Source organism: Oncorhynchus mykiss, chromosome 23 (genome assembly GCF_057628025.1).
Source record: "Oncorhynchus mykiss isolate SJ-2025 chromosome 23, ASM5762802v1, whole genome shotgun sequence".
Taxonomy (NCBI): domain Eukaryota; kingdom Metazoa; phylum Chordata; class Actinopteri; order Salmoniformes; family Salmonidae; genus Oncorhynchus; species Oncorhynchus mykiss.
In genome coordinates, this window is record NC_143044.1 from 48417501 (window position 1) to 48435095 (window position 17595).

The following is a 17595-nucleotide window of genomic DNA, read 5'->3' on the forward strand; positions in this document are numbered from 1 at the left end:
AAAATTGATTGGTAGCCATGTCAGTAGTACTCATCCTAAAACCCTTTGTAGACATTATTACAATACATGTCTGTTAACTTGTGACTAGATTTGGTTAATATAAAACCATCCTCGTGACCCACACTTTGTCAGGTGACAGGCAGTGGAGGAATTGCATGGTGTTTCCTTTCTGGCTGTTGTGAAATGACATACCCCCCCTCAGGCCCATATCCGGTTATTTGGAAGAAGCGCTGACATTGTACGTTCCCATATATGTGGTGTGTAGTTGCCCAATAATTAGTGACATTTATTCACCCAACCTTAGAAAATGTATGTGGAGTTCCATTGTTAAATCATGAAATATGGATGAAATCTCACATAAAATCCATAAAATAGCTATGTTGCTTTGCTTTGACGCTGAAGGCCTGTACTGTCAAATTGGCCATTTTGGTCTTTAGAGCTTGTCTGTGTGAACTTTTGTACATTTGTGTGTTGTAGTAGACCTACATCTGTGTCTGTACTCCCATGTCTCCATAGCTCCGGGCCCAGAACCAAGTGTTGAAGAAGGGCGTGGTAGATGAGCAGGCTAGCTCCACCTCTCTGAAGGTACACAACCATTCAGAGCCCACAGGAATAGTTTTGCTTATCTCTCCCTTTCCCCTCAGAAATTTCTGAAACGAGGGGGAAATAAGCTGGAATGGGACACTCCAACCAGGATTTCAATAACAAAAAACAGGGAATTTTGATTGACTTGAAAGGCCTCGTATGCATTCAGTAGGGCTGTGGCACTCATGTTGTCAGCCAGTTATTGTCATGCAAATGACTGCTGGTCTCACGCAAATTAGCATGTTTAGCATCGCCAGACCTCCACCATACAAGCTGCTGATGCGCCTTTTTCAACATCTACATTTTAAAAAGTATAATAAATCCATTTAATTTACACTGTCACAATAAATCCATTATTTTAGTCAGGTCTAAAGAAATATTATGATATGAAGAATATGTATTTTCTAGCCTACTGTATGTTATCTGGCTGTGCGCCATGTCATAGGCTGTAGGCTTGTTCATTTAGTAGAGAAGATATGTTTAAAAGTCTCATGCCATTATTTTATATTATAGGATTTTATTGTAAGAATAATATATACTGAACAAAAATATCAACGCAACATGTAAAGTGTTGGTCCCATTTTTCATAGGAAAATTTGGTGCATACATTTGTTTATATCCCTGTTAGTGAGCATTTCTCCTTTGTTAAAATAGTCCATCCACCTGACAGGTGTGGCATATCAATAAGCTTTTTAAACAACATGATCATTACATAAGTGCATCTGTGCTGGGCACAATAAAAGCACATTCTAAAATGTGCAGTGTTATTACACAGCATAATGACGCAGATGACTTTTGAATGAGCGTGCAGTTGGTATGCGGACTGCAGGAATTTCCAACAGAGCTGTTGCCAGAGAATTGAATGGGTAAGCTACTCCGGTTTTATAGGGGAGCAGCTGAGAAATACATGTAGTAGCAGCTGAGAAATACATGTAGTAGCAGCTGAGAAATACATTTAGTAGCAGCTGAGAAATACATGTAGTAGCAGCTGAGAAATACATGTAGTAGCAGCTGAGAAATACATGTAGTAGCAGCTGAGAAATACATGTAGTAGCAGCTGAGAAATACATGTAGTAGCAGCTGAGAAATACATGTAGTAGCAGCTGAGAAATACATGTAGTAGCAGCTGAGAAATACATGTAGTAGCAGCTGAGAAATACATGTAGTAGCAGCTGAGAAATACATGTAGTAGCAGCTGAGAAATACATGTAGTAGCAGCTAAGAAATACATGTAGTAGCAGCTGAGAAATACATGTAGTAGCAGCTGAGAAATACATGTAGTAGCAGCTGAGAAATACATGTAGTAGCAGCTGAGAAATACATGTAGTAGCAGCTGAGAAATACATGTAGTAGCAGCTGAGAAATACATGTAGTAGCAGCTGGGATCTTATTTTTAGTGGCAACCATCAAAACTCTGCTTTCACACAGGACTGCATATAGAAATGTCGGGGCTGATAAGGACACTTCACACAGGACTGCATATAGAAATGTCTGGGCTGATAAGGACAATTCACACAGGACTGCATATAGAAATGCCTGGGCTGATAAGGACACTTCACACAGGACTGCATATAGAAATGTCGGGGCTGATAAGGACACTTCACACAGGACTGCATATAGAAATGTCTGGGCTGATAAGGACACTTCACACAGGACTGCATATAGAAATGTCTGGGCTGATAAGGACACTTCACACAGGACTGCATATAGAAATGCCTGGGCTGATAAGGACACTTCACACAGAACTGCATATAGAAATGCCTGGGCTGATAAGGACACTTCACACAGGACTGCATATAGAAATGTCTGGGCTGATAAGGACACTTATTTCACTCCACACATCCACCACTGTTTGAGGAGCATGCAGGTGCTGTGCAGCATGCAGTTCTTCTGTGTGTAATATGCAGTAGGCTATAAGGCATTGTATTGTTACATTTTTAAATGATTTATGTTGGGCTTCTCATATAGGCCTATGCGTATAGCTTTTCTAAATGCAACGTCTTAAATGCTTTGAATTAATCATCACCTTTAGAAGTGCTGTCCATTGTGTTTGGCTCTGAAACATCTACGACGAGCATTGCATTTATTTTGGCTTACAGACATATAGAACAAAATGTACAACGTGGACCCAGAGGATATCACTTGAAAGTATTAATTCAAACTCTTGTTTCCAAAGTGGTCCTTGATGGTAAAAACAACTTTCACTAGGTTTTCAATCACAGTGAAGTAAAACATGTACCCTAACGATATGTTTTAAATTACACTGCTTTGATGATGTGTTTGAGGAGATTTTCCATTTGACTTGTTCTCAACTGGCCTACTTGGTTAAATAAAGGTGGGGGGAAAAATGTATCAGTGGTTAGAGGAACGATAGAGCCCTGAGTACCAGCTCATTAACGACCTGATGGTAGTTAGCAAGTTTGGTACTACTAATGCATGATACTACTAGTGCATAGAGGAGATTAGTGACTCAACGGTCACATGGAATATGACTGAGGTCATGACACATGATTGCCGGTGTGGCGATAATACCGTCACTGCAACAGCCCTAGTGTTCAGTCAATGGCATTGTATGTGTTGAGCCCTCACTGAGCGTCTTCTTCTCCACCCATATACTACAGGAGCAGATGAAGCAGCGAGAGCACAGCCTGAGGAAGGTGGAGCAGGAGATGGACAGTCTCTCCTTCAGGAACCAGCAGCTGGCTAAGAGAGTAGAGCTGCTGCAGGAGGAACTGGCTACCAGCCAAGCCAAGGGCCAGAAGAGCAAGGTAGAGACAGACACTGGTCCTCTTGCTCCGTTGTTAAGGCAAGAAGAACAAGGTAGAGACAGACACTGGTCCTCTTGCTCCGTTGTTAAGGCAAGAAGAACAAGGTAGAGACAGACACTGGTCCTCTTGCTCCGTTGTTAAGGCAAGAAGAACAAGGTAGAGACAGACACTGGTCCTCTTGCTCCGTTGTTAAGGCAAGAAGAACAAGGTAGAGACAGACACTGGTCCTCTTGCTCCGTTGTTAAGGCAAGAAGAACAAGGTAGAGACACACTGGTCCTCTTGCTCCGTTGTTAAGGCATGAAGAACAAGGTAGAGACACACTGGTCCTCTTGCTCCGTTGTTAAGGCAAGAAGAACAAGGTAGAGACAGACACTGGTCCTCTTGCTCCGTTGTTAAGGCATGAAGAACAAGGTAGAGACACACTGGTCCTCTTGCTCTGTTGTTAAGGCAAGAAGAACAAGGTAGAGACAGACACTGGTCCTCTTGCTCCGTTGTTAAGGCAAGAAGAACAAGGTAGAGACAGACACTGGTCCTCTTGCTCCGTTGTTAAGGCAAGAAGAACAAGGTAGAGACAGACACTGGTCCTCTTGCTCCGTTGTTAAGGCAAGAAGAACAAGGTAGAGACAGACACTGGTCCTCTTGCTCCGTTAAGGCAAGAAGAACAAGGTAGAGACAGACACTGGTCCTCTTGCTCTGTTAAGGCAAGAAGAACAAGGTAGAGACAGACACTGGTCCTCTTGCTCCGTTGTTAAGGCAAGAAGAACAAGGTAGAGACAGACACTGGTCCTCTTGCTCCGTTGTTAAGGCATGGCGCTAGCAGCGGCAGGATAGTGGGTTTGATTCCCAGGATCACCCATAGGTAAAATGTTTGCACACATGACTGTAAGTTTCTTTGGATAAAGGCGCCTGCTAAAATGGCAAATATTAGACAAGGAATAGGGTACACCCCACAATCAGACATGTCATTTGGGATGCAAAGTTGATTTGTCGATCAGTGATTCTCATCAGTTCGACTGCAATGTAGTGAATCTCAAAGGTACTTTCTCTCCACCAGAACAAAGGGGACTCCCCCTCCCAGCAGGGCTTGCAGCAGACCCAGAGTGTGTTTGATGAGGACCTGCAGAAGAAGATCCAGGAGAACGAGAGGCTTCACATCCAGGTCTGTCTGAGACATGGGAGTGTATGCATGTATGGACTAGTGTATACCAAGAGACTACTGTTTTGAATATGTGTACATCATTATGTATTTGACCAGTTGCATTTGTGTGCTGGTCTGTTCATGTCTATGGATGATGTTTTTATGATTCTTCATAAAAACACAAGGTAATGCACAAATAAATATTTTATCCTTGGATGGACAATGAAGTAATTTTCTGTTCTAAGTTCTATGAGGCCGATGAGCAGCACAGGCAGCAGGAGTCTCAGCTGAAGGTCCAGTTGGAGGAGCTGGAGAGAGACCGCGAACAGCACCAGGCCATAGTGGACGGACTCACCTCCAAATACATGGACACTATAGAGAGACTGCAGAGTGCCCAGGCCAGACTAGAGGTGAGAGGGAGGGGAGGTGGGGAGAGTAGTGGACAGACTCACCTCTAAATACATGGACACTATAGAGAGACTGCAGAGTGCCCAGGCCAGACTAGAGGTGAGAGGGAGGGGGAATAATTGAAGGAGGATGAGAGGGGCTAAACTCATGAATTTGTTATTGATGATGTAATACATGATGCCATTTGCTGTGTCCTACAGGTGAAATCCCAGACTCTGGAGAGGGAATCTAATGAGTGCAGAGTTCAGACAGAGGAATGGTAAAAACCTTAATATATTTCTATAGCAGAGGACTTACAGTGCCTTGCGAAAGTATTCGGCCCCCTTGAACTTTGCGACCTTTTGCCACATTTCAGGCTTCAAACATAAAGATATAAAACTGTATTTTTTGTGAAGAATCAACAACAAGTGGGACACAATCATGAAGTGGAACGACATTTATTGGATATTTCAAACTTTTTTAACAAATCAAAAACTGAAAAATTGGGCGTGCAAAATTATTCAGCCCCTTTACTTTCAGTGCAGCAAACTCTCTCCAGAAGTTCAGTGAGGATCTCTGAATGATCCAATGTTGACCTAAATGACTAATGATGATAAATACAATCCACCTGTGTGTAATCAAGTCTCCGTATAAATGCACCTGCACTGTGATAGTCTCAGAAGTCCGTTAAAAGCGCAGAGAGCATCATGAAGAACAAGGAACACACCAGGCAGGTCCGAGATACTGTTGTGAAGAAGTTTAAAGCCGGATTTGGATACAAAAAGATTTCCCAAGCTTTAAACATCCCAATGAGCACTGTGCAAGCGATAATATTGAAATGGAAGGAGTGTCAGACCACTGCAAATCTACCAAGACCTGGCCGTCCCTCTAAACTTTCAGCTCATACAAGGAGAAGACTGATCAGAGATGCAGCCAAGAGGCCCATGATCACTCTGGATGAACTGCAGAGATCTACAGCTGAGGTGGGAGACTCTGTCCATAGGACAACATTCAGTCGTATATTGCACAAATCTGGCCTTTATGGGAGAGTGGCAAGAAGAAAGCCATTTCTTAAAGATATCCATAAAAAGTGTTGTTTAAAGTTTGCCACAAGCCACCTGGGAGACACACCAAACATGTGGAAGAAGGTGCTCTGGTCAGATGAAACCAAAATTGAACTTTTTGGCAACAATGCAAAACGTTATGTTTGGCGTAAAAGCAACACAGCTGAACACACCATCCCCACTGTCAAACATGGTGGTGGCAGCATCATGGTTTGGGCCTGCTTTTCTTCAGCAGGGACAGGGAAGATGGTTAAAATTGATGGGAAGATGGATGGAGCCAAATACAGGACCATTCTGGAAGAAAACCTGATGGAGTCTGCAAAAGACCTGAGACTGGGACGGAGATTTGTCTTCCAACAAGACAATGATCAAAAACATAAAGCAAAATCTACAATGGAATGGTTCAAAAATAAACATATCCAGGTGTTAGAATGGCCAAGTCAAAGTCCAGACCTGAATCCAATCGAGAATCTGTGGAAAGAACTGAAAACTGCTGTTCACAAATGCTCTCCATCCAACCTCACTGAGCTCGAGCTGTTTTGCAAGGAGGAATGGGAAAAAATGTCAGTCTCTCGATGTGCAAAACTGATAGAGACATACCCTAAGCGACTTACAGCTGTAATCGCAGCAAAAGGTGGCGCTACAAAGTATTAACTTAAGGGGGCTGAATAATTTTGCACGCCCAATTTTTCAGTTTTTGATTTGTTAAAAAAGTTTGAAATATCCAATAAATGTCGTTCCACTTCATGATTGTGTCCCACTTGTTGTTGATTCTTCACACAAAAATACAGTTTTATATCTTTATGTTTGAAGCCTGAAATGTGACAAAAGGTCGCAAAGTTCAACGGGGCTGAATACTTTCGCAAGGCACTGTAAAATGAAGCAATAATGAGGGTTAGAATAATGCATATGGGGTCGCATTTAGTATGGTCACTGAGCGGTCATTTACTATTTCTCCTTCCCTCTCCTCTCCCCCTCCCTCCATCCTCTTCTCTCTCAAATCAATGTCAATTTATGGGCTTTATTGGCATGGAAAACGTATGTTAACTTTGCCAAAGCTAGGGAAGTAGATAATATACAAAAGTTAAATAAATCATAAAAATGAACAGTAAACATTACACTCACAGAAGTTTCAAAAGAATAGACATTACAAACGTCATATTATGTATATATACAGTGTTATAACGATGTGCAAATAGTAAATAAACAAATATGGGTTGTATTTACAATGGTGTTCTTCACTGAGTGCCCTTTTCTTGTAGCATTGGGTCACAAATCCTGCTGCTGTGATGGCACACCGTGGTAAATATCGGAGTTGATCAAAATTGGGATTGTTTTCAAATTCTTTAGATCTGTGTAATCTGAGAGAAGTATGTGTCTCTAATATGTTCATACATTGGGCAGGAGGTCAGGAAGTGCAGCTCAGTGTCCACCTCATTTTGTGGGCAGTGTGAACATAGCCTGTCTTCTCTTTAGAGCCAGGTCTGCCTACGGCGGCCTTTTTCAATAGCAAGGTTATGCTCACTGAGTCTGTATGTAGTCAACGCTTTCCTTAAGTTTGGGCCAGTCAGTGGTCAGATATTCTGCCACTGTGTACTCTCTGTTTAGGGCCAAATAGCATTCTAGTTTGCTTTGTTTTTTTGTTAAGTCCTTCCAATGTATCAAATAATTATCTTTTTGTTTTCTTATGATTTGGTTGGGTCTAATTGTGTTGCTGTCCTCTCTCTAGTCAGCAGCAGTTGAGGAAGTGTCAGTCAGAGCTCAACATACAGGTGAAACAGAGCAGTTGTGTCATCCAGGAGAAAGTGCCCTTCAACGACACCAGTGAGTACTAGGTCACTATGCAACATTTCACCGAGCCCGGATAGTGTTCATTAGGAACCAAGCGGAAGACAACAGACTGAAACAGTGAGGGACTACCTGGATGGGTCCAATAAGAACTACTAATTTGTTGTTTTCTGTTGCGGTGTGTGCTCTTATGAACACAACTGTGAAACATCACTGATTGTAAATTATTTGAGAGCACATGTACATGTGTATACTACTAATGTTAGTGAATTCCATATTTTGGTGAATAATGCCATATTACACTTAAAGACATGCTCCGGAACGTTGGCGACTAAGTATTTTTTTTAAACCTCCCGCTTTGAGCTGGATTTGTCGATGTGTAGTTCATACATGCGTAATCTATACTGAACAACAAATATAGACGCAACAATTAAAACAATTTTACTGAGTTAGAGTTGATATAAGGAACTCAGTTCATTGAAATAAATAAATTAGGCCCTAATCTTTGGATTTCACATGACTGGGTGAGGGTTCAGCAATAGTTGGGCCTGGGAGGGCATAAGCCCATCCACTTGGGAGTCAGGCCTACCCACTGGGGGAGTATGGCACAGCCAATTAGAATGAGTTTTTCCCCACAAAAGGGTTTTATTACAGACTGAAATACTACTCAGTTTCATCAGCTGTCTGGGTGGCTAGTCTCCGATGATTCTGCTGGTGAAGAAGCCGATGTGGAGGTCTTGGGCTGGCGTGGTTACACGCGGTCTGCAGTTGTGAGGGCCCGGTTGGACGTACTGCCAAATTCTCTAAAATGACCGTGGAGCCGGCTTATGGTAGAGAATTGAACATTAAATTCTCTGGCAACAGCTCTGGAATCTTTTATTTCAGCTCATGAAACATGGGACCAACACTTTACATGTTGCGTTTTATATTTTTGTTCAGTATCTGAGCAGATTTACTGTCTAACCTCAGTTAACCATTACATCCCTAGTTTGAAAGCGACTGTTAACTGGAAGATGTGCTGTGTCATTTTCCCCACGTGGACTAGCCCCATAGCAATTCCATTTCTAGCCGATGAGCTTCAGCCCTTCGCCATTTTGAGTGACAGCCAGCAAGATGCACACACAGCAGAGAGAGAACAATGACGTGGTGCATATCTGTTCATGTGACGAAGTACACCATTTTCTAGGACCATTTTTGGCTCGTGAGCACTACTTTCAGAACTAAAAAGTATACAAAAGTAGTGGAGAATCTCTTTAACATCTATCTCACTGATGCTGTAGGAAGAGGCACACTGAAGCACTGTCTAATGCGTCATGCTATGATAGAGGCTATGTTCAAGTTCGACGCTAGAGCCCTGTTCTCCTCTCTGCTCAGTGTCCTGGTTAGATAGATGGCTTACTTAGTCCTTATAAAAATGCTATATGAAGTACAGCGCGATGACATGCCATCATTCGGCGCATTAAACTGCTTTAAGCCAGTTAGTAAGTAAATCATTTCAACTTTTTTTCACCCTGAAATCTCTCCTTTAAATCCCCCCCCCTTTTCTCCAGAATTCAGTGACTACAACAGCCTCAATGTTCCACCACACAACAAAAGACACCAGGTGAGAGGAAGCCCTATAGTAATATCCAGTATTATTCAATTCTGTCCTTGAATTTTATAGAACAGATGGTTCTCAAACCTCCATTGTCAGCGTGAATATGTGGTCCAGAGTTTTGGTAGTGATCTTCTCTCGCTCCCTGTCCTCTCCTCCAGTTGAAGGCCCGAGACGTAGCAGGTCAGGCCCTAGGCTTCGTCCAGGACATAGTGGTGGCTCTGTTAAACTTCCACTCCTACACAGAGCAGAGGGTGCACATCTACCCCCTGGATTCCTCTATCGAACCCATCTCACCACTCAACCAAAAGGTGAGGACACACACAATGTCTCCACCTCGACATCGTTTAAAGGGACCAACAGCAATTAGTACATCCATTTTTGGACTTGTAAATTAATAATCTATACCTATTGGTTCTTGCTTAGTTCAACTGTTGTACCCCTTGAGAACCCAGAGTATAAGCTTTTTTTACTCAAATGTTTGCAAACAAAGTTAATGTTAACAAACACTATATAGCCTCAGAACATGATTTAAAACTATAATGTTGATATCATGGATGCCCAGTCTTTGCATCTATAGCTCTATGAATTTGAGTTGTTACATTTCTCCAGCCCCTCTCTCAGCTTTTTACCCAGTTAGTGGTGGGGAGAAAGCTTTATTGTTTATACTGCTGATTTGCCACTTTAAACATATTACATGTTAAAATGTTTAGTCCTTTAGCAGATGTTCTTATCCATAGTGACTTACAATATGTGCTTTCGTCTGAAGTACGTAAGATGTTCTCTTCTCCCCAGTTCTCCCAGTATCTACATGAGAATGCAGCCTATGTGCGCCCCCTGGAGGAAGGACTAGTGCAACTACACCAGAGCATCACAGAGGACACAGTAACAGTACTGGAGACTGTGGGGAAACTGAAGGGCTTTGCTGATCATTTCACATCCTACACCCACTTTCTGCAGAAGATTCTACCATACCAGCTCAAAAGGTCTGTATTCATTACATTAGAGGTGTGTGTTATGTGTGTATTTACATCTAACGGGGTGGGTGGGTATTTTCCTCCTCATCCTCCTCTATTCTCCCCCCAGTCTGGAGGAAGAGTGCAGGGCTCCTTTGTGTACCTCCTCTCTCATCTCTAAGAACCTGGAGCTGCAGAGTGGCATGAAGAGAATCACGTCAGTGTTCGACAAACTACACAGCTACATCATCCTACTGGCCTTACCTAGTGAGTTGTATCATCCTACTGGCCTTACCTAGTGAGTTGTATCATCCTACTGGCCTTACTAGTGAGTTGTATCATCCTACTGGCCTTACCTAGTGAGTTGTATCATCCTACTGGCCTTACCTAGTGAGTTGTATCATCCTACTGGCCTTACCTAGGGAGCTGTATCATGCTACTGGCCTTACCTAGTGAGTTGTGTCATCCCACTGGGCTTAGCTAGTGAGTTGTGTCATCCCACTGGGCTTAGCTAGTGAGTTGTGTCGTCCCACTGGGCTTAGCTAGTGAGTTGTGTCGTCCCACTGGGCTTAGCTAGTGAGTTGTGTCGTCCCGCTGGCCTTAGCTAGGGAGTTGTGTCGTCCCGCTGGCCTTAGCTAGTGAGTTGTGTCGTCCCGCTGGGCTTAGCTAGGGAGTTGTGTCGTCCCGCTGGCCTTAGCTAGGGAGTCGTGTCGTCCCGCTGGCCTTAGCTAGGGAGTCGTGTCGTCCCGCTGGCCTTAGCTAGGGAGTCGTGTCGTCCCGCTGGCCTTAGCTAGGGAGTCGTGTCGTCCCGCTGGCCTTAGCTAGGGAGTCGTGTCGTCCCGCTGGCCTTAGCTAGGGAGTCGTGTCGTCCCGCTGGCCTTAGCTAGGGAGTCGTGTCGTCCCGCTGGCCTTAGCTAGGGAGTCGTGTCGTCCCGCTGGCCTTAGCTAGGGAGTCGTGTCGTCCCGCTGGCCTTAGCTAGGGAGTCGTGTCGTCCCGCTGGCCTTAGCTAGGGAGTCGTGTCGTCCCGCTGGCCTTAGCTAGGGAGTCGTGTCGTCCCGCTGGCCTTAGCTAGGGAGTCGTGTCGTCCCGCTGGCCTTAGCTAGGGAGTCGTGTCGTCCCGCTGGCCTTAGCTAGGGAGTCGTGTCGTCCCGCTGGCCTTAGCTAGGGAGTCGTGTCGTCCCGCTGGCCTTAGCTAGGGAGTCGTGTCGTCCCGCTGGCCTTAGCTAGGGAGTCGTGTCGTCCCGCTGGCCTTAGCTAGGGAGTTGTGTCGTCCCGCTGGCCTTAGCTAGGGAGTTGTGTCGTCCCGCTGGCCTTAGCTAGGGAGTTGTGTCGTCCCGCTGGCCTTAGCTAGGGAGTTGTGTCGTCCCGCTGGCCTTAGCTAGGGAGTTGTGTCGTCCCGCTGGCCTTAGCTAGGGAGTTGTGTCGTCCCGCTGGCCTTAGCTAGGGAGTCGTGTCGTCCCGCTGGCCTTAGCTAGGGAGTCGTGTCGTCCCGCTGGCCTTAGCTAGGGAGTCGTGTCGTCCCGCTGGCCTTAGCTAGGGAGTCGTGTCGTCCCGCTGGCCTTAGCTAGGGAGTCGTGTCGTCCCGCTGGCCTTAGCTAGGGAGTCGTGTCGTCCCGCTGGCCTTAGCTAGGGAGTCGTGTCGTCCCGCTGGCCTTAGCTAGGGAGTCGTGTCGTCCCGCTGGCCTTAGCTAGGGAGTCGTGTCGTCCCGCTGGCCTTAGCTAGGGAGTCGTGTCGTCCCGCTGGCCTTAGCTAGGGAGTCGTGTCGTCCCGCTGGCCTTAGCTAGGGAGTCGTGTCGTCCCGCTGGCCTTAGCTAGGGAGTCGTGTCGTCCCGCTGGCCTTAGCTAGGGAGTCGTGTCGTCCCGCTGGCCTTAGCTAGGGAGTCGTGTCGTCCCGCTGGCCTTAGCTAGGGAGTCGTGTCGTCCCGCTGGCCTTAGCTAGGGAGTCGTGTCGTCCCGCTGGCCTTAGCTAGGGAGTCGTGTCGTCCCGCTGGCCTTAGCTAGGGAGTCGTGTCGTCCCGCTGGCCTTAGCTAGGGAGTCGTGTCGTCCCGCTGGCCTTAGCTAGGGAGTCGTGTCGTCCCGCTGGCCTTAGCTAGGGAGTCGTGTCGTCCCGCTGGCCTTAGCTAGGGAGTTGTGTCGTCCCGCTGGCCTTAGCTAGGGAGTTGTGTCGTCCCGCTGGCCTTAGCTAGGGAGTTGTGTCGTCCCGCTGGCCTTAGCTAGGGAGTTGTGTCGTCCCGCTGGCCTTAGCTAGGGAGTTGTGTCGTCCCGCTGGCCTTAGCTAGGGAGTTACAGAGCCTTCAGAAAGGATTCACACCCCTTGACTTATTCCACATTTTGTTGTGTTACAGACTGAATTTCAAATGGATTCAATTTAGATTTCTTGTCACTGTCCTACACACAATACCCCATAATGTCAAAGTGGAAATATGTTTTTAAACAGTTTTATAAATGAATTAAAAATGAAAAGCTGAAATGTCTTGAGTCAATAAGTATTCAAGTCCTTTTTTATGCCAAGTCTAAATAAGTTCAGGAGTAAACGTATTCCGTGATTTGTTAAGTAAACGTTGCATGGACTCCCTCTGTTTGCAATAATAGTTTTTAACATGATTTTTTTAATGACTATCTCATCTCTGTATCCCACACATACAATTATCTGTAAGGTCCCTCAGTCGAGCAGTGAATTTGTAACACAGATTCCACCACAAAGACTAGGTAGGTTTTCCAATGCCTCACAAAGAAGGGCACCTATTGGTAGATGGGTTAAAAATAAATAAAGAGTAGACATTGAATATCCCTTTGATGTTATTAATTACACTTTAGATGGTGTATCAGTACACCCAGTCACTACAAGGATACAGGCGTCCTTCATAACTCAGTTACCGGAGAGGAAGGAAACTGCTCAGGGATTTCACCATGAGGCCAATGGTGACTTTAAAACAGTTATGGCTGTGATAGGAGAAAACTAAGGATGTGTCAACATTGTAGTTACTCCACAATACCAACCTTATTGACAGAGTGAAAAGAAGGAAGCCTGTAGAGAATAAACATATTTCAAAGCATGCATCCTGTTTGCAATATGGCACTAACATAATACTGCAGAAAATGTGGCAAAGCAGTTCACTTTTTGTCTCGAATACAAAGTGTTATGTTTGGGGCAAATCCAATCCATCACATCACGGAGTAACAATCGCCATATTTTCAAGCATAGTGATGACCATGTTATGGGTATGCTTGTAATCATTAACAGCTGGGGTGTTTTTCAGGATAAAAATAAACTGAATGGACCTAAACACAGGCAAAATCCTAGAGGAAAACCTGATCCAAAACATGCACCTGGTTTACAATGAGGCATGAAAGTAAAACTACAAAAAAAATGTGGCAAAGAAATCTACCTATGTTTGTTGCAAACCCAATAGAACACGCTACTGAGTACCACTCTACATATTTTCAAGCATGGTGGTGGCTGCATCATGTTATTGGTAATGCTTGTCATTTGCAAGGACTAGAGTTTATGATAAAAATAAACAGAATAGAGCTAAGCACATGCAAAATCCTAGAGGAAAACCTGGTTCAGTCTGCTTTCCACCAGACACTGGGAGAGGAATTCACCTTTTACCAGCACAATAACATAAACACAAGGCCAAATCTATACTGAAGTTGCTTATCAAGAAGACAGTGAATGTTTCTGAGTGTCTGAGTTAAAGTTGACTTAAATCTACTTGATAATCTTTTGCAATAGCTGAAAATGGTTGTCTAACAATGATGAACAATCAATTTGACAGAGCTTGAAGAATAATGGGGGAAAAATGTTGCACAATCCAGGTGTGGAAAGCTCTTAGAGACTTACCCAGAAAGACTCAAGCTGTAATCGCTGCCAAAGGTGCCTGTACAAAGTATTGACTCGGGGGCGTGAATACTCATGTAAATTAGGTCTTTCTGTATTTAATGTTCAATAAAGTTACAAACATTTCTAAAAACATGTTTTCACTTTGTCATTATAGGATATTGTGTGTAGATGGGTGAGGGGAGAACATTATATTTAATACATTTTAAATTCAGGCTGTAACACAACAAAATGTACTTTTTGAAAGCACTGTATCTCAGCCCACTGGTTTAACCTAGGAAATTAGTGCTTTCAGAAAGTATTCAGACCCTTCCACATTGTGTTACGTTACAGCCTTATTCTAAAATGGATTTTAGGCAAAGCGTCAATACAGGACTAAGATCTTGATTTTTTTCTCTACTCGTACTACTCTGACACTCATCCGATGTGGCAGGGCTTGCAAAATATCACAGACAACAAAGGGAAGCACAGCTGAGAGCAGCCCAGTGACACGAGCCTACTAGACAACCTAAATAACTTCTATGATCGCTTCGAGGCAAATGACACTTAAACATGTATGATGAGAACATCAGCTGTTCCCGGATGACTGTGTAACCACGCTCTCCACAGCCGATGTGAGTAAGGTCTTTAATCAGGTCAACATTCACAAGTCCACAGGGCCAGACGTATTACCAGGACGTGTACTCCGAGCATGCGCTCACGTCTAGCGATGAAATGCTTTGAAAGGCTGGTCATGGCTCACATCAACACCATTGTCCCAGAAACCCTAGACCCACTCCAATTTACATTCCGTACCAACAGATCCACAGATTCTGCAATCTCTTGCACTCCACACTGCCCTTTCCCACCTGGACAAAAGGAACACCTATGTGAGAATGCTATTAAGTGACAACAGCTCAGCATTCAACACCATAGTTCCCTCAAAGCTCATCAATAAGCTAAGGACCCTGGGACTAAACACCTCCCTCTGCAACTGGATACAGGGCTTCCTGACGGGCTGCCCCCCCAGGTGGTAAAGGTAGGTAACAACACGTCTTCCACGCTGATCCTCAACACAGGGGCCCCTCAGTGGTGCATGCTCAGTCATCTTCCTTCCACTCATGACTGCATGACTCCAACACCATCATTAAGTTTGCTGATGACAACATAATGGTAGGCCTGATCACCAACAACGATGAGACAGCCTATAGGGAGGTCAGAGACCTGGCCGTGTGGTGTCAGGACAACCACCTCCCCCTCAATGTGATCAAGACAAAGGAGATGATTGTGGACTACAGGAAAATAAGTACCGATCACGCCCCCATTCTCAACGACGGGGCTGTAGTGGAGCAGGTTGAGAGCTTCAAGTTCCTTGGTGTCCACATCACAAACAAACTAACATGGTCCAAGCACACCAAGACAGTTGTGAAGAGTGCACGACAAAACCTATTCCCCCTCAGGAGACTGAAAAGATTTGGCATGGGTCCTTTGATCCTCAAAAGGTTTTACAGCTGCACCATCGAGAACACTGGTTGCATCACTGCCTGGAATGGCAACTTCTCGGCCTCCGACAGCAAGGCACTACAGAGGGTAGTGCGTACGGCTCAGTACATCACCGAGGACAAGCTTCCAGCCGTCCAGGACCTCTACCAGGCGGTGTCAGAGGAAGATCCCCGCACGGCAAGCGGTACCAGAGCGCCAAGTCTTTGTCCAAGAGGCTTCTAAACAGCTTCTACCCCCAAGCCATTAGACTCTTGAACATCTAATCAAATGGCAATGCATTATCTTTGCATAGTCACTTTAATAACTCGTACATATTACCTCAGTTGCCTCGACACCGGTGCCCCCGCACATTGACTCTGTACCGCTACCCCCTGTAAATAGCCCGCTATTGTTATTTACTGTCTAAGGTCCCAGAGTTGACAGTGCTTATTGTTGGGGTAGGTTCCTTGTTTCTTGTCAGTCATTGGCTTATTGGTGAAATCAGCAGTCAGACAATATATTTTAAGTAAATCAATAAAACCTTTATTAATGCAATTGCAGACAAGTTGACAACGGAAACACAGCACGTATGTTTCAGAGTAAGTTCTGCAACATAAAACAGGTCAAAGTTGCTTTAATATGCTTGCAGTCAACCCCTAGTGATGTAACTGCCTACGTCAACACCTTCTACTCACGAGACCAAGCCCATGCATATACAAACTTGCAGGGGAAAACAGTCCTGTGTTTTCTAAGGACTCAGCAGTAATCTTTCATTCCCGTGTGGCTTACAGTGGTATGTCTGACTTGCCTCTTATCTATTTGCACCCCTGCAGGGGTCTGTGTCTATGTATCTCTTTTAGCCTCAAGGTGCTTTCTCAGACACCAATATCAGAGCAAAAGCCAAGCCATGGGGTTGAAGGGCTTGTCCATAGTGTTCTGAGACAGGATTGTGTTGAGGATACAAACATTTCTGCTGCATTGAAGGACCCCAAGAACACAGTGGCTTCCATCATTCTTAATGGAAGAAGTTTGGAACCACCAAGACTCTTCCTAGAGCTGGCCGTCCGGCTAAACTGCGCAATCGGGGAGAAGGACCTTGGTCAGGGAGGTTACCAAGAACCCGATGGTCACTCTGACAGAGGTCTAGAAATGGAAGTATCTTCCATAAGGACAACCATCTCTGCAGCACTCCACCAATCAAGCCTTAATGGTAGAGTGGCCAGACGGAAGCCACTCCTCAGTAAAAGGTACATGAAGTACTTGGAGTTTGCCAGAAGGCACCTAATGTCTCTCAGACCATGAGAAACAAGATTCTCTGGATTGATGAAACCAATATTGAAGTCTTTGGCCTGAATGCCAAGCTTCACGGCTGCAGGAAACCTGGCACCATCCCTACGGTGAAGCGTTGTGGCAGCATCATGCTGTGGAATGTTTTTCAGCAGCAGGGACTGGGAGACTAGTCAGGATCGAGGGAAAGATTAATGGAGCAAAGTACAGAGATCCTTGATGAAAACCTGCTCCAGAGGGCTCAGGACCTCAGACTGGGGCGAAGGTCCACCTTCCAACAGAACAATGACGCTAAGCACACAGCCAAGACAGCGTAGGAGTGGTTTCGGGACAAGTCTCTGAATGTCCTTGAGTGGCCGGACTTGAACCCGATCGAACATCTCTGGAGCGACCTGAAAAATAACTGTGCCGCAATGCTCCCCATCCAACCTGACATCTTGAAGTTCTGCAGAGAATGTGAGAAACTCCCCAAATACAGGTGTGCCAAGCTTGTAGTGTCATTCTCAAGAAGACTCAAGGCTGTAATCGCTTCCAAAGGGGCTTCAACAAAGTACTGAGTAAGGGGTGAATGTAAATGTGATTATATATTTACAGTTGAAGTCGGAAGTTTACATACACTTAGGTTGGAGTCATACCACTCAGGAAGGAAACGCGTTCTGTCTCCATGAGATGAATGTACTTTGGTGTGAAAGTGCAAATCAATCCCAGAACAACAGCAAAGG

The 17595-nt window shown here is 44.9% G+C and overlaps 1 protein-coding gene across 5 annotated transcripts in view; it reads left to right on the plus strand.

Moving 5' to 3' along the window:
* Window positions 1–17595, plus strand: part of LOC110503012 (protein phosphatase 1 regulatory subunit 21) — a 38559-nt gene that overhangs the window by 984 nt on the left and 19980 nt on the right. For 4 of the 5 annotated variants that reach the window (XR_016491164.1, XM_090217567.1, XM_090217568.1 and 1 more), the window contains exons 2-11: window positions 517–585; window positions 3207–3353; window positions 4409–4513; window positions 4738–4902; window positions 5101–5159; window positions 7673–7767; window positions 9282–9334; window positions 9487–9636; window positions 10121–10311; window positions 10412–10548. Coding sequence is in view for 4 of the 5 variants with exons in the window: in XM_090217567.1 (XP_090073693.1) it covers window positions 517–585; window positions 3207–3353; window positions 4409–4513; window positions 4738–4902; window positions 5101–5159; window positions 7673–7767; window positions 9282–9334; window positions 9487–9636; window positions 10121–10311; window positions 10412–10548 (1171 nt within the window). In the remaining variant the exon portion in view is untranslated. Of the gene's footprint in view, window positions 1–516; window positions 586–3206; window positions 3354–4408; window positions 4514–4737; window positions 5000–5100; window positions 5160–7672; window positions 7768–9281; window positions 9335–9486; window positions 9637–10120; window positions 10312–10411; window positions 10549–17595 lie in introns of those variants that run through there. The other variant, XM_090217569.1, reaches the window with a different exon arrangement.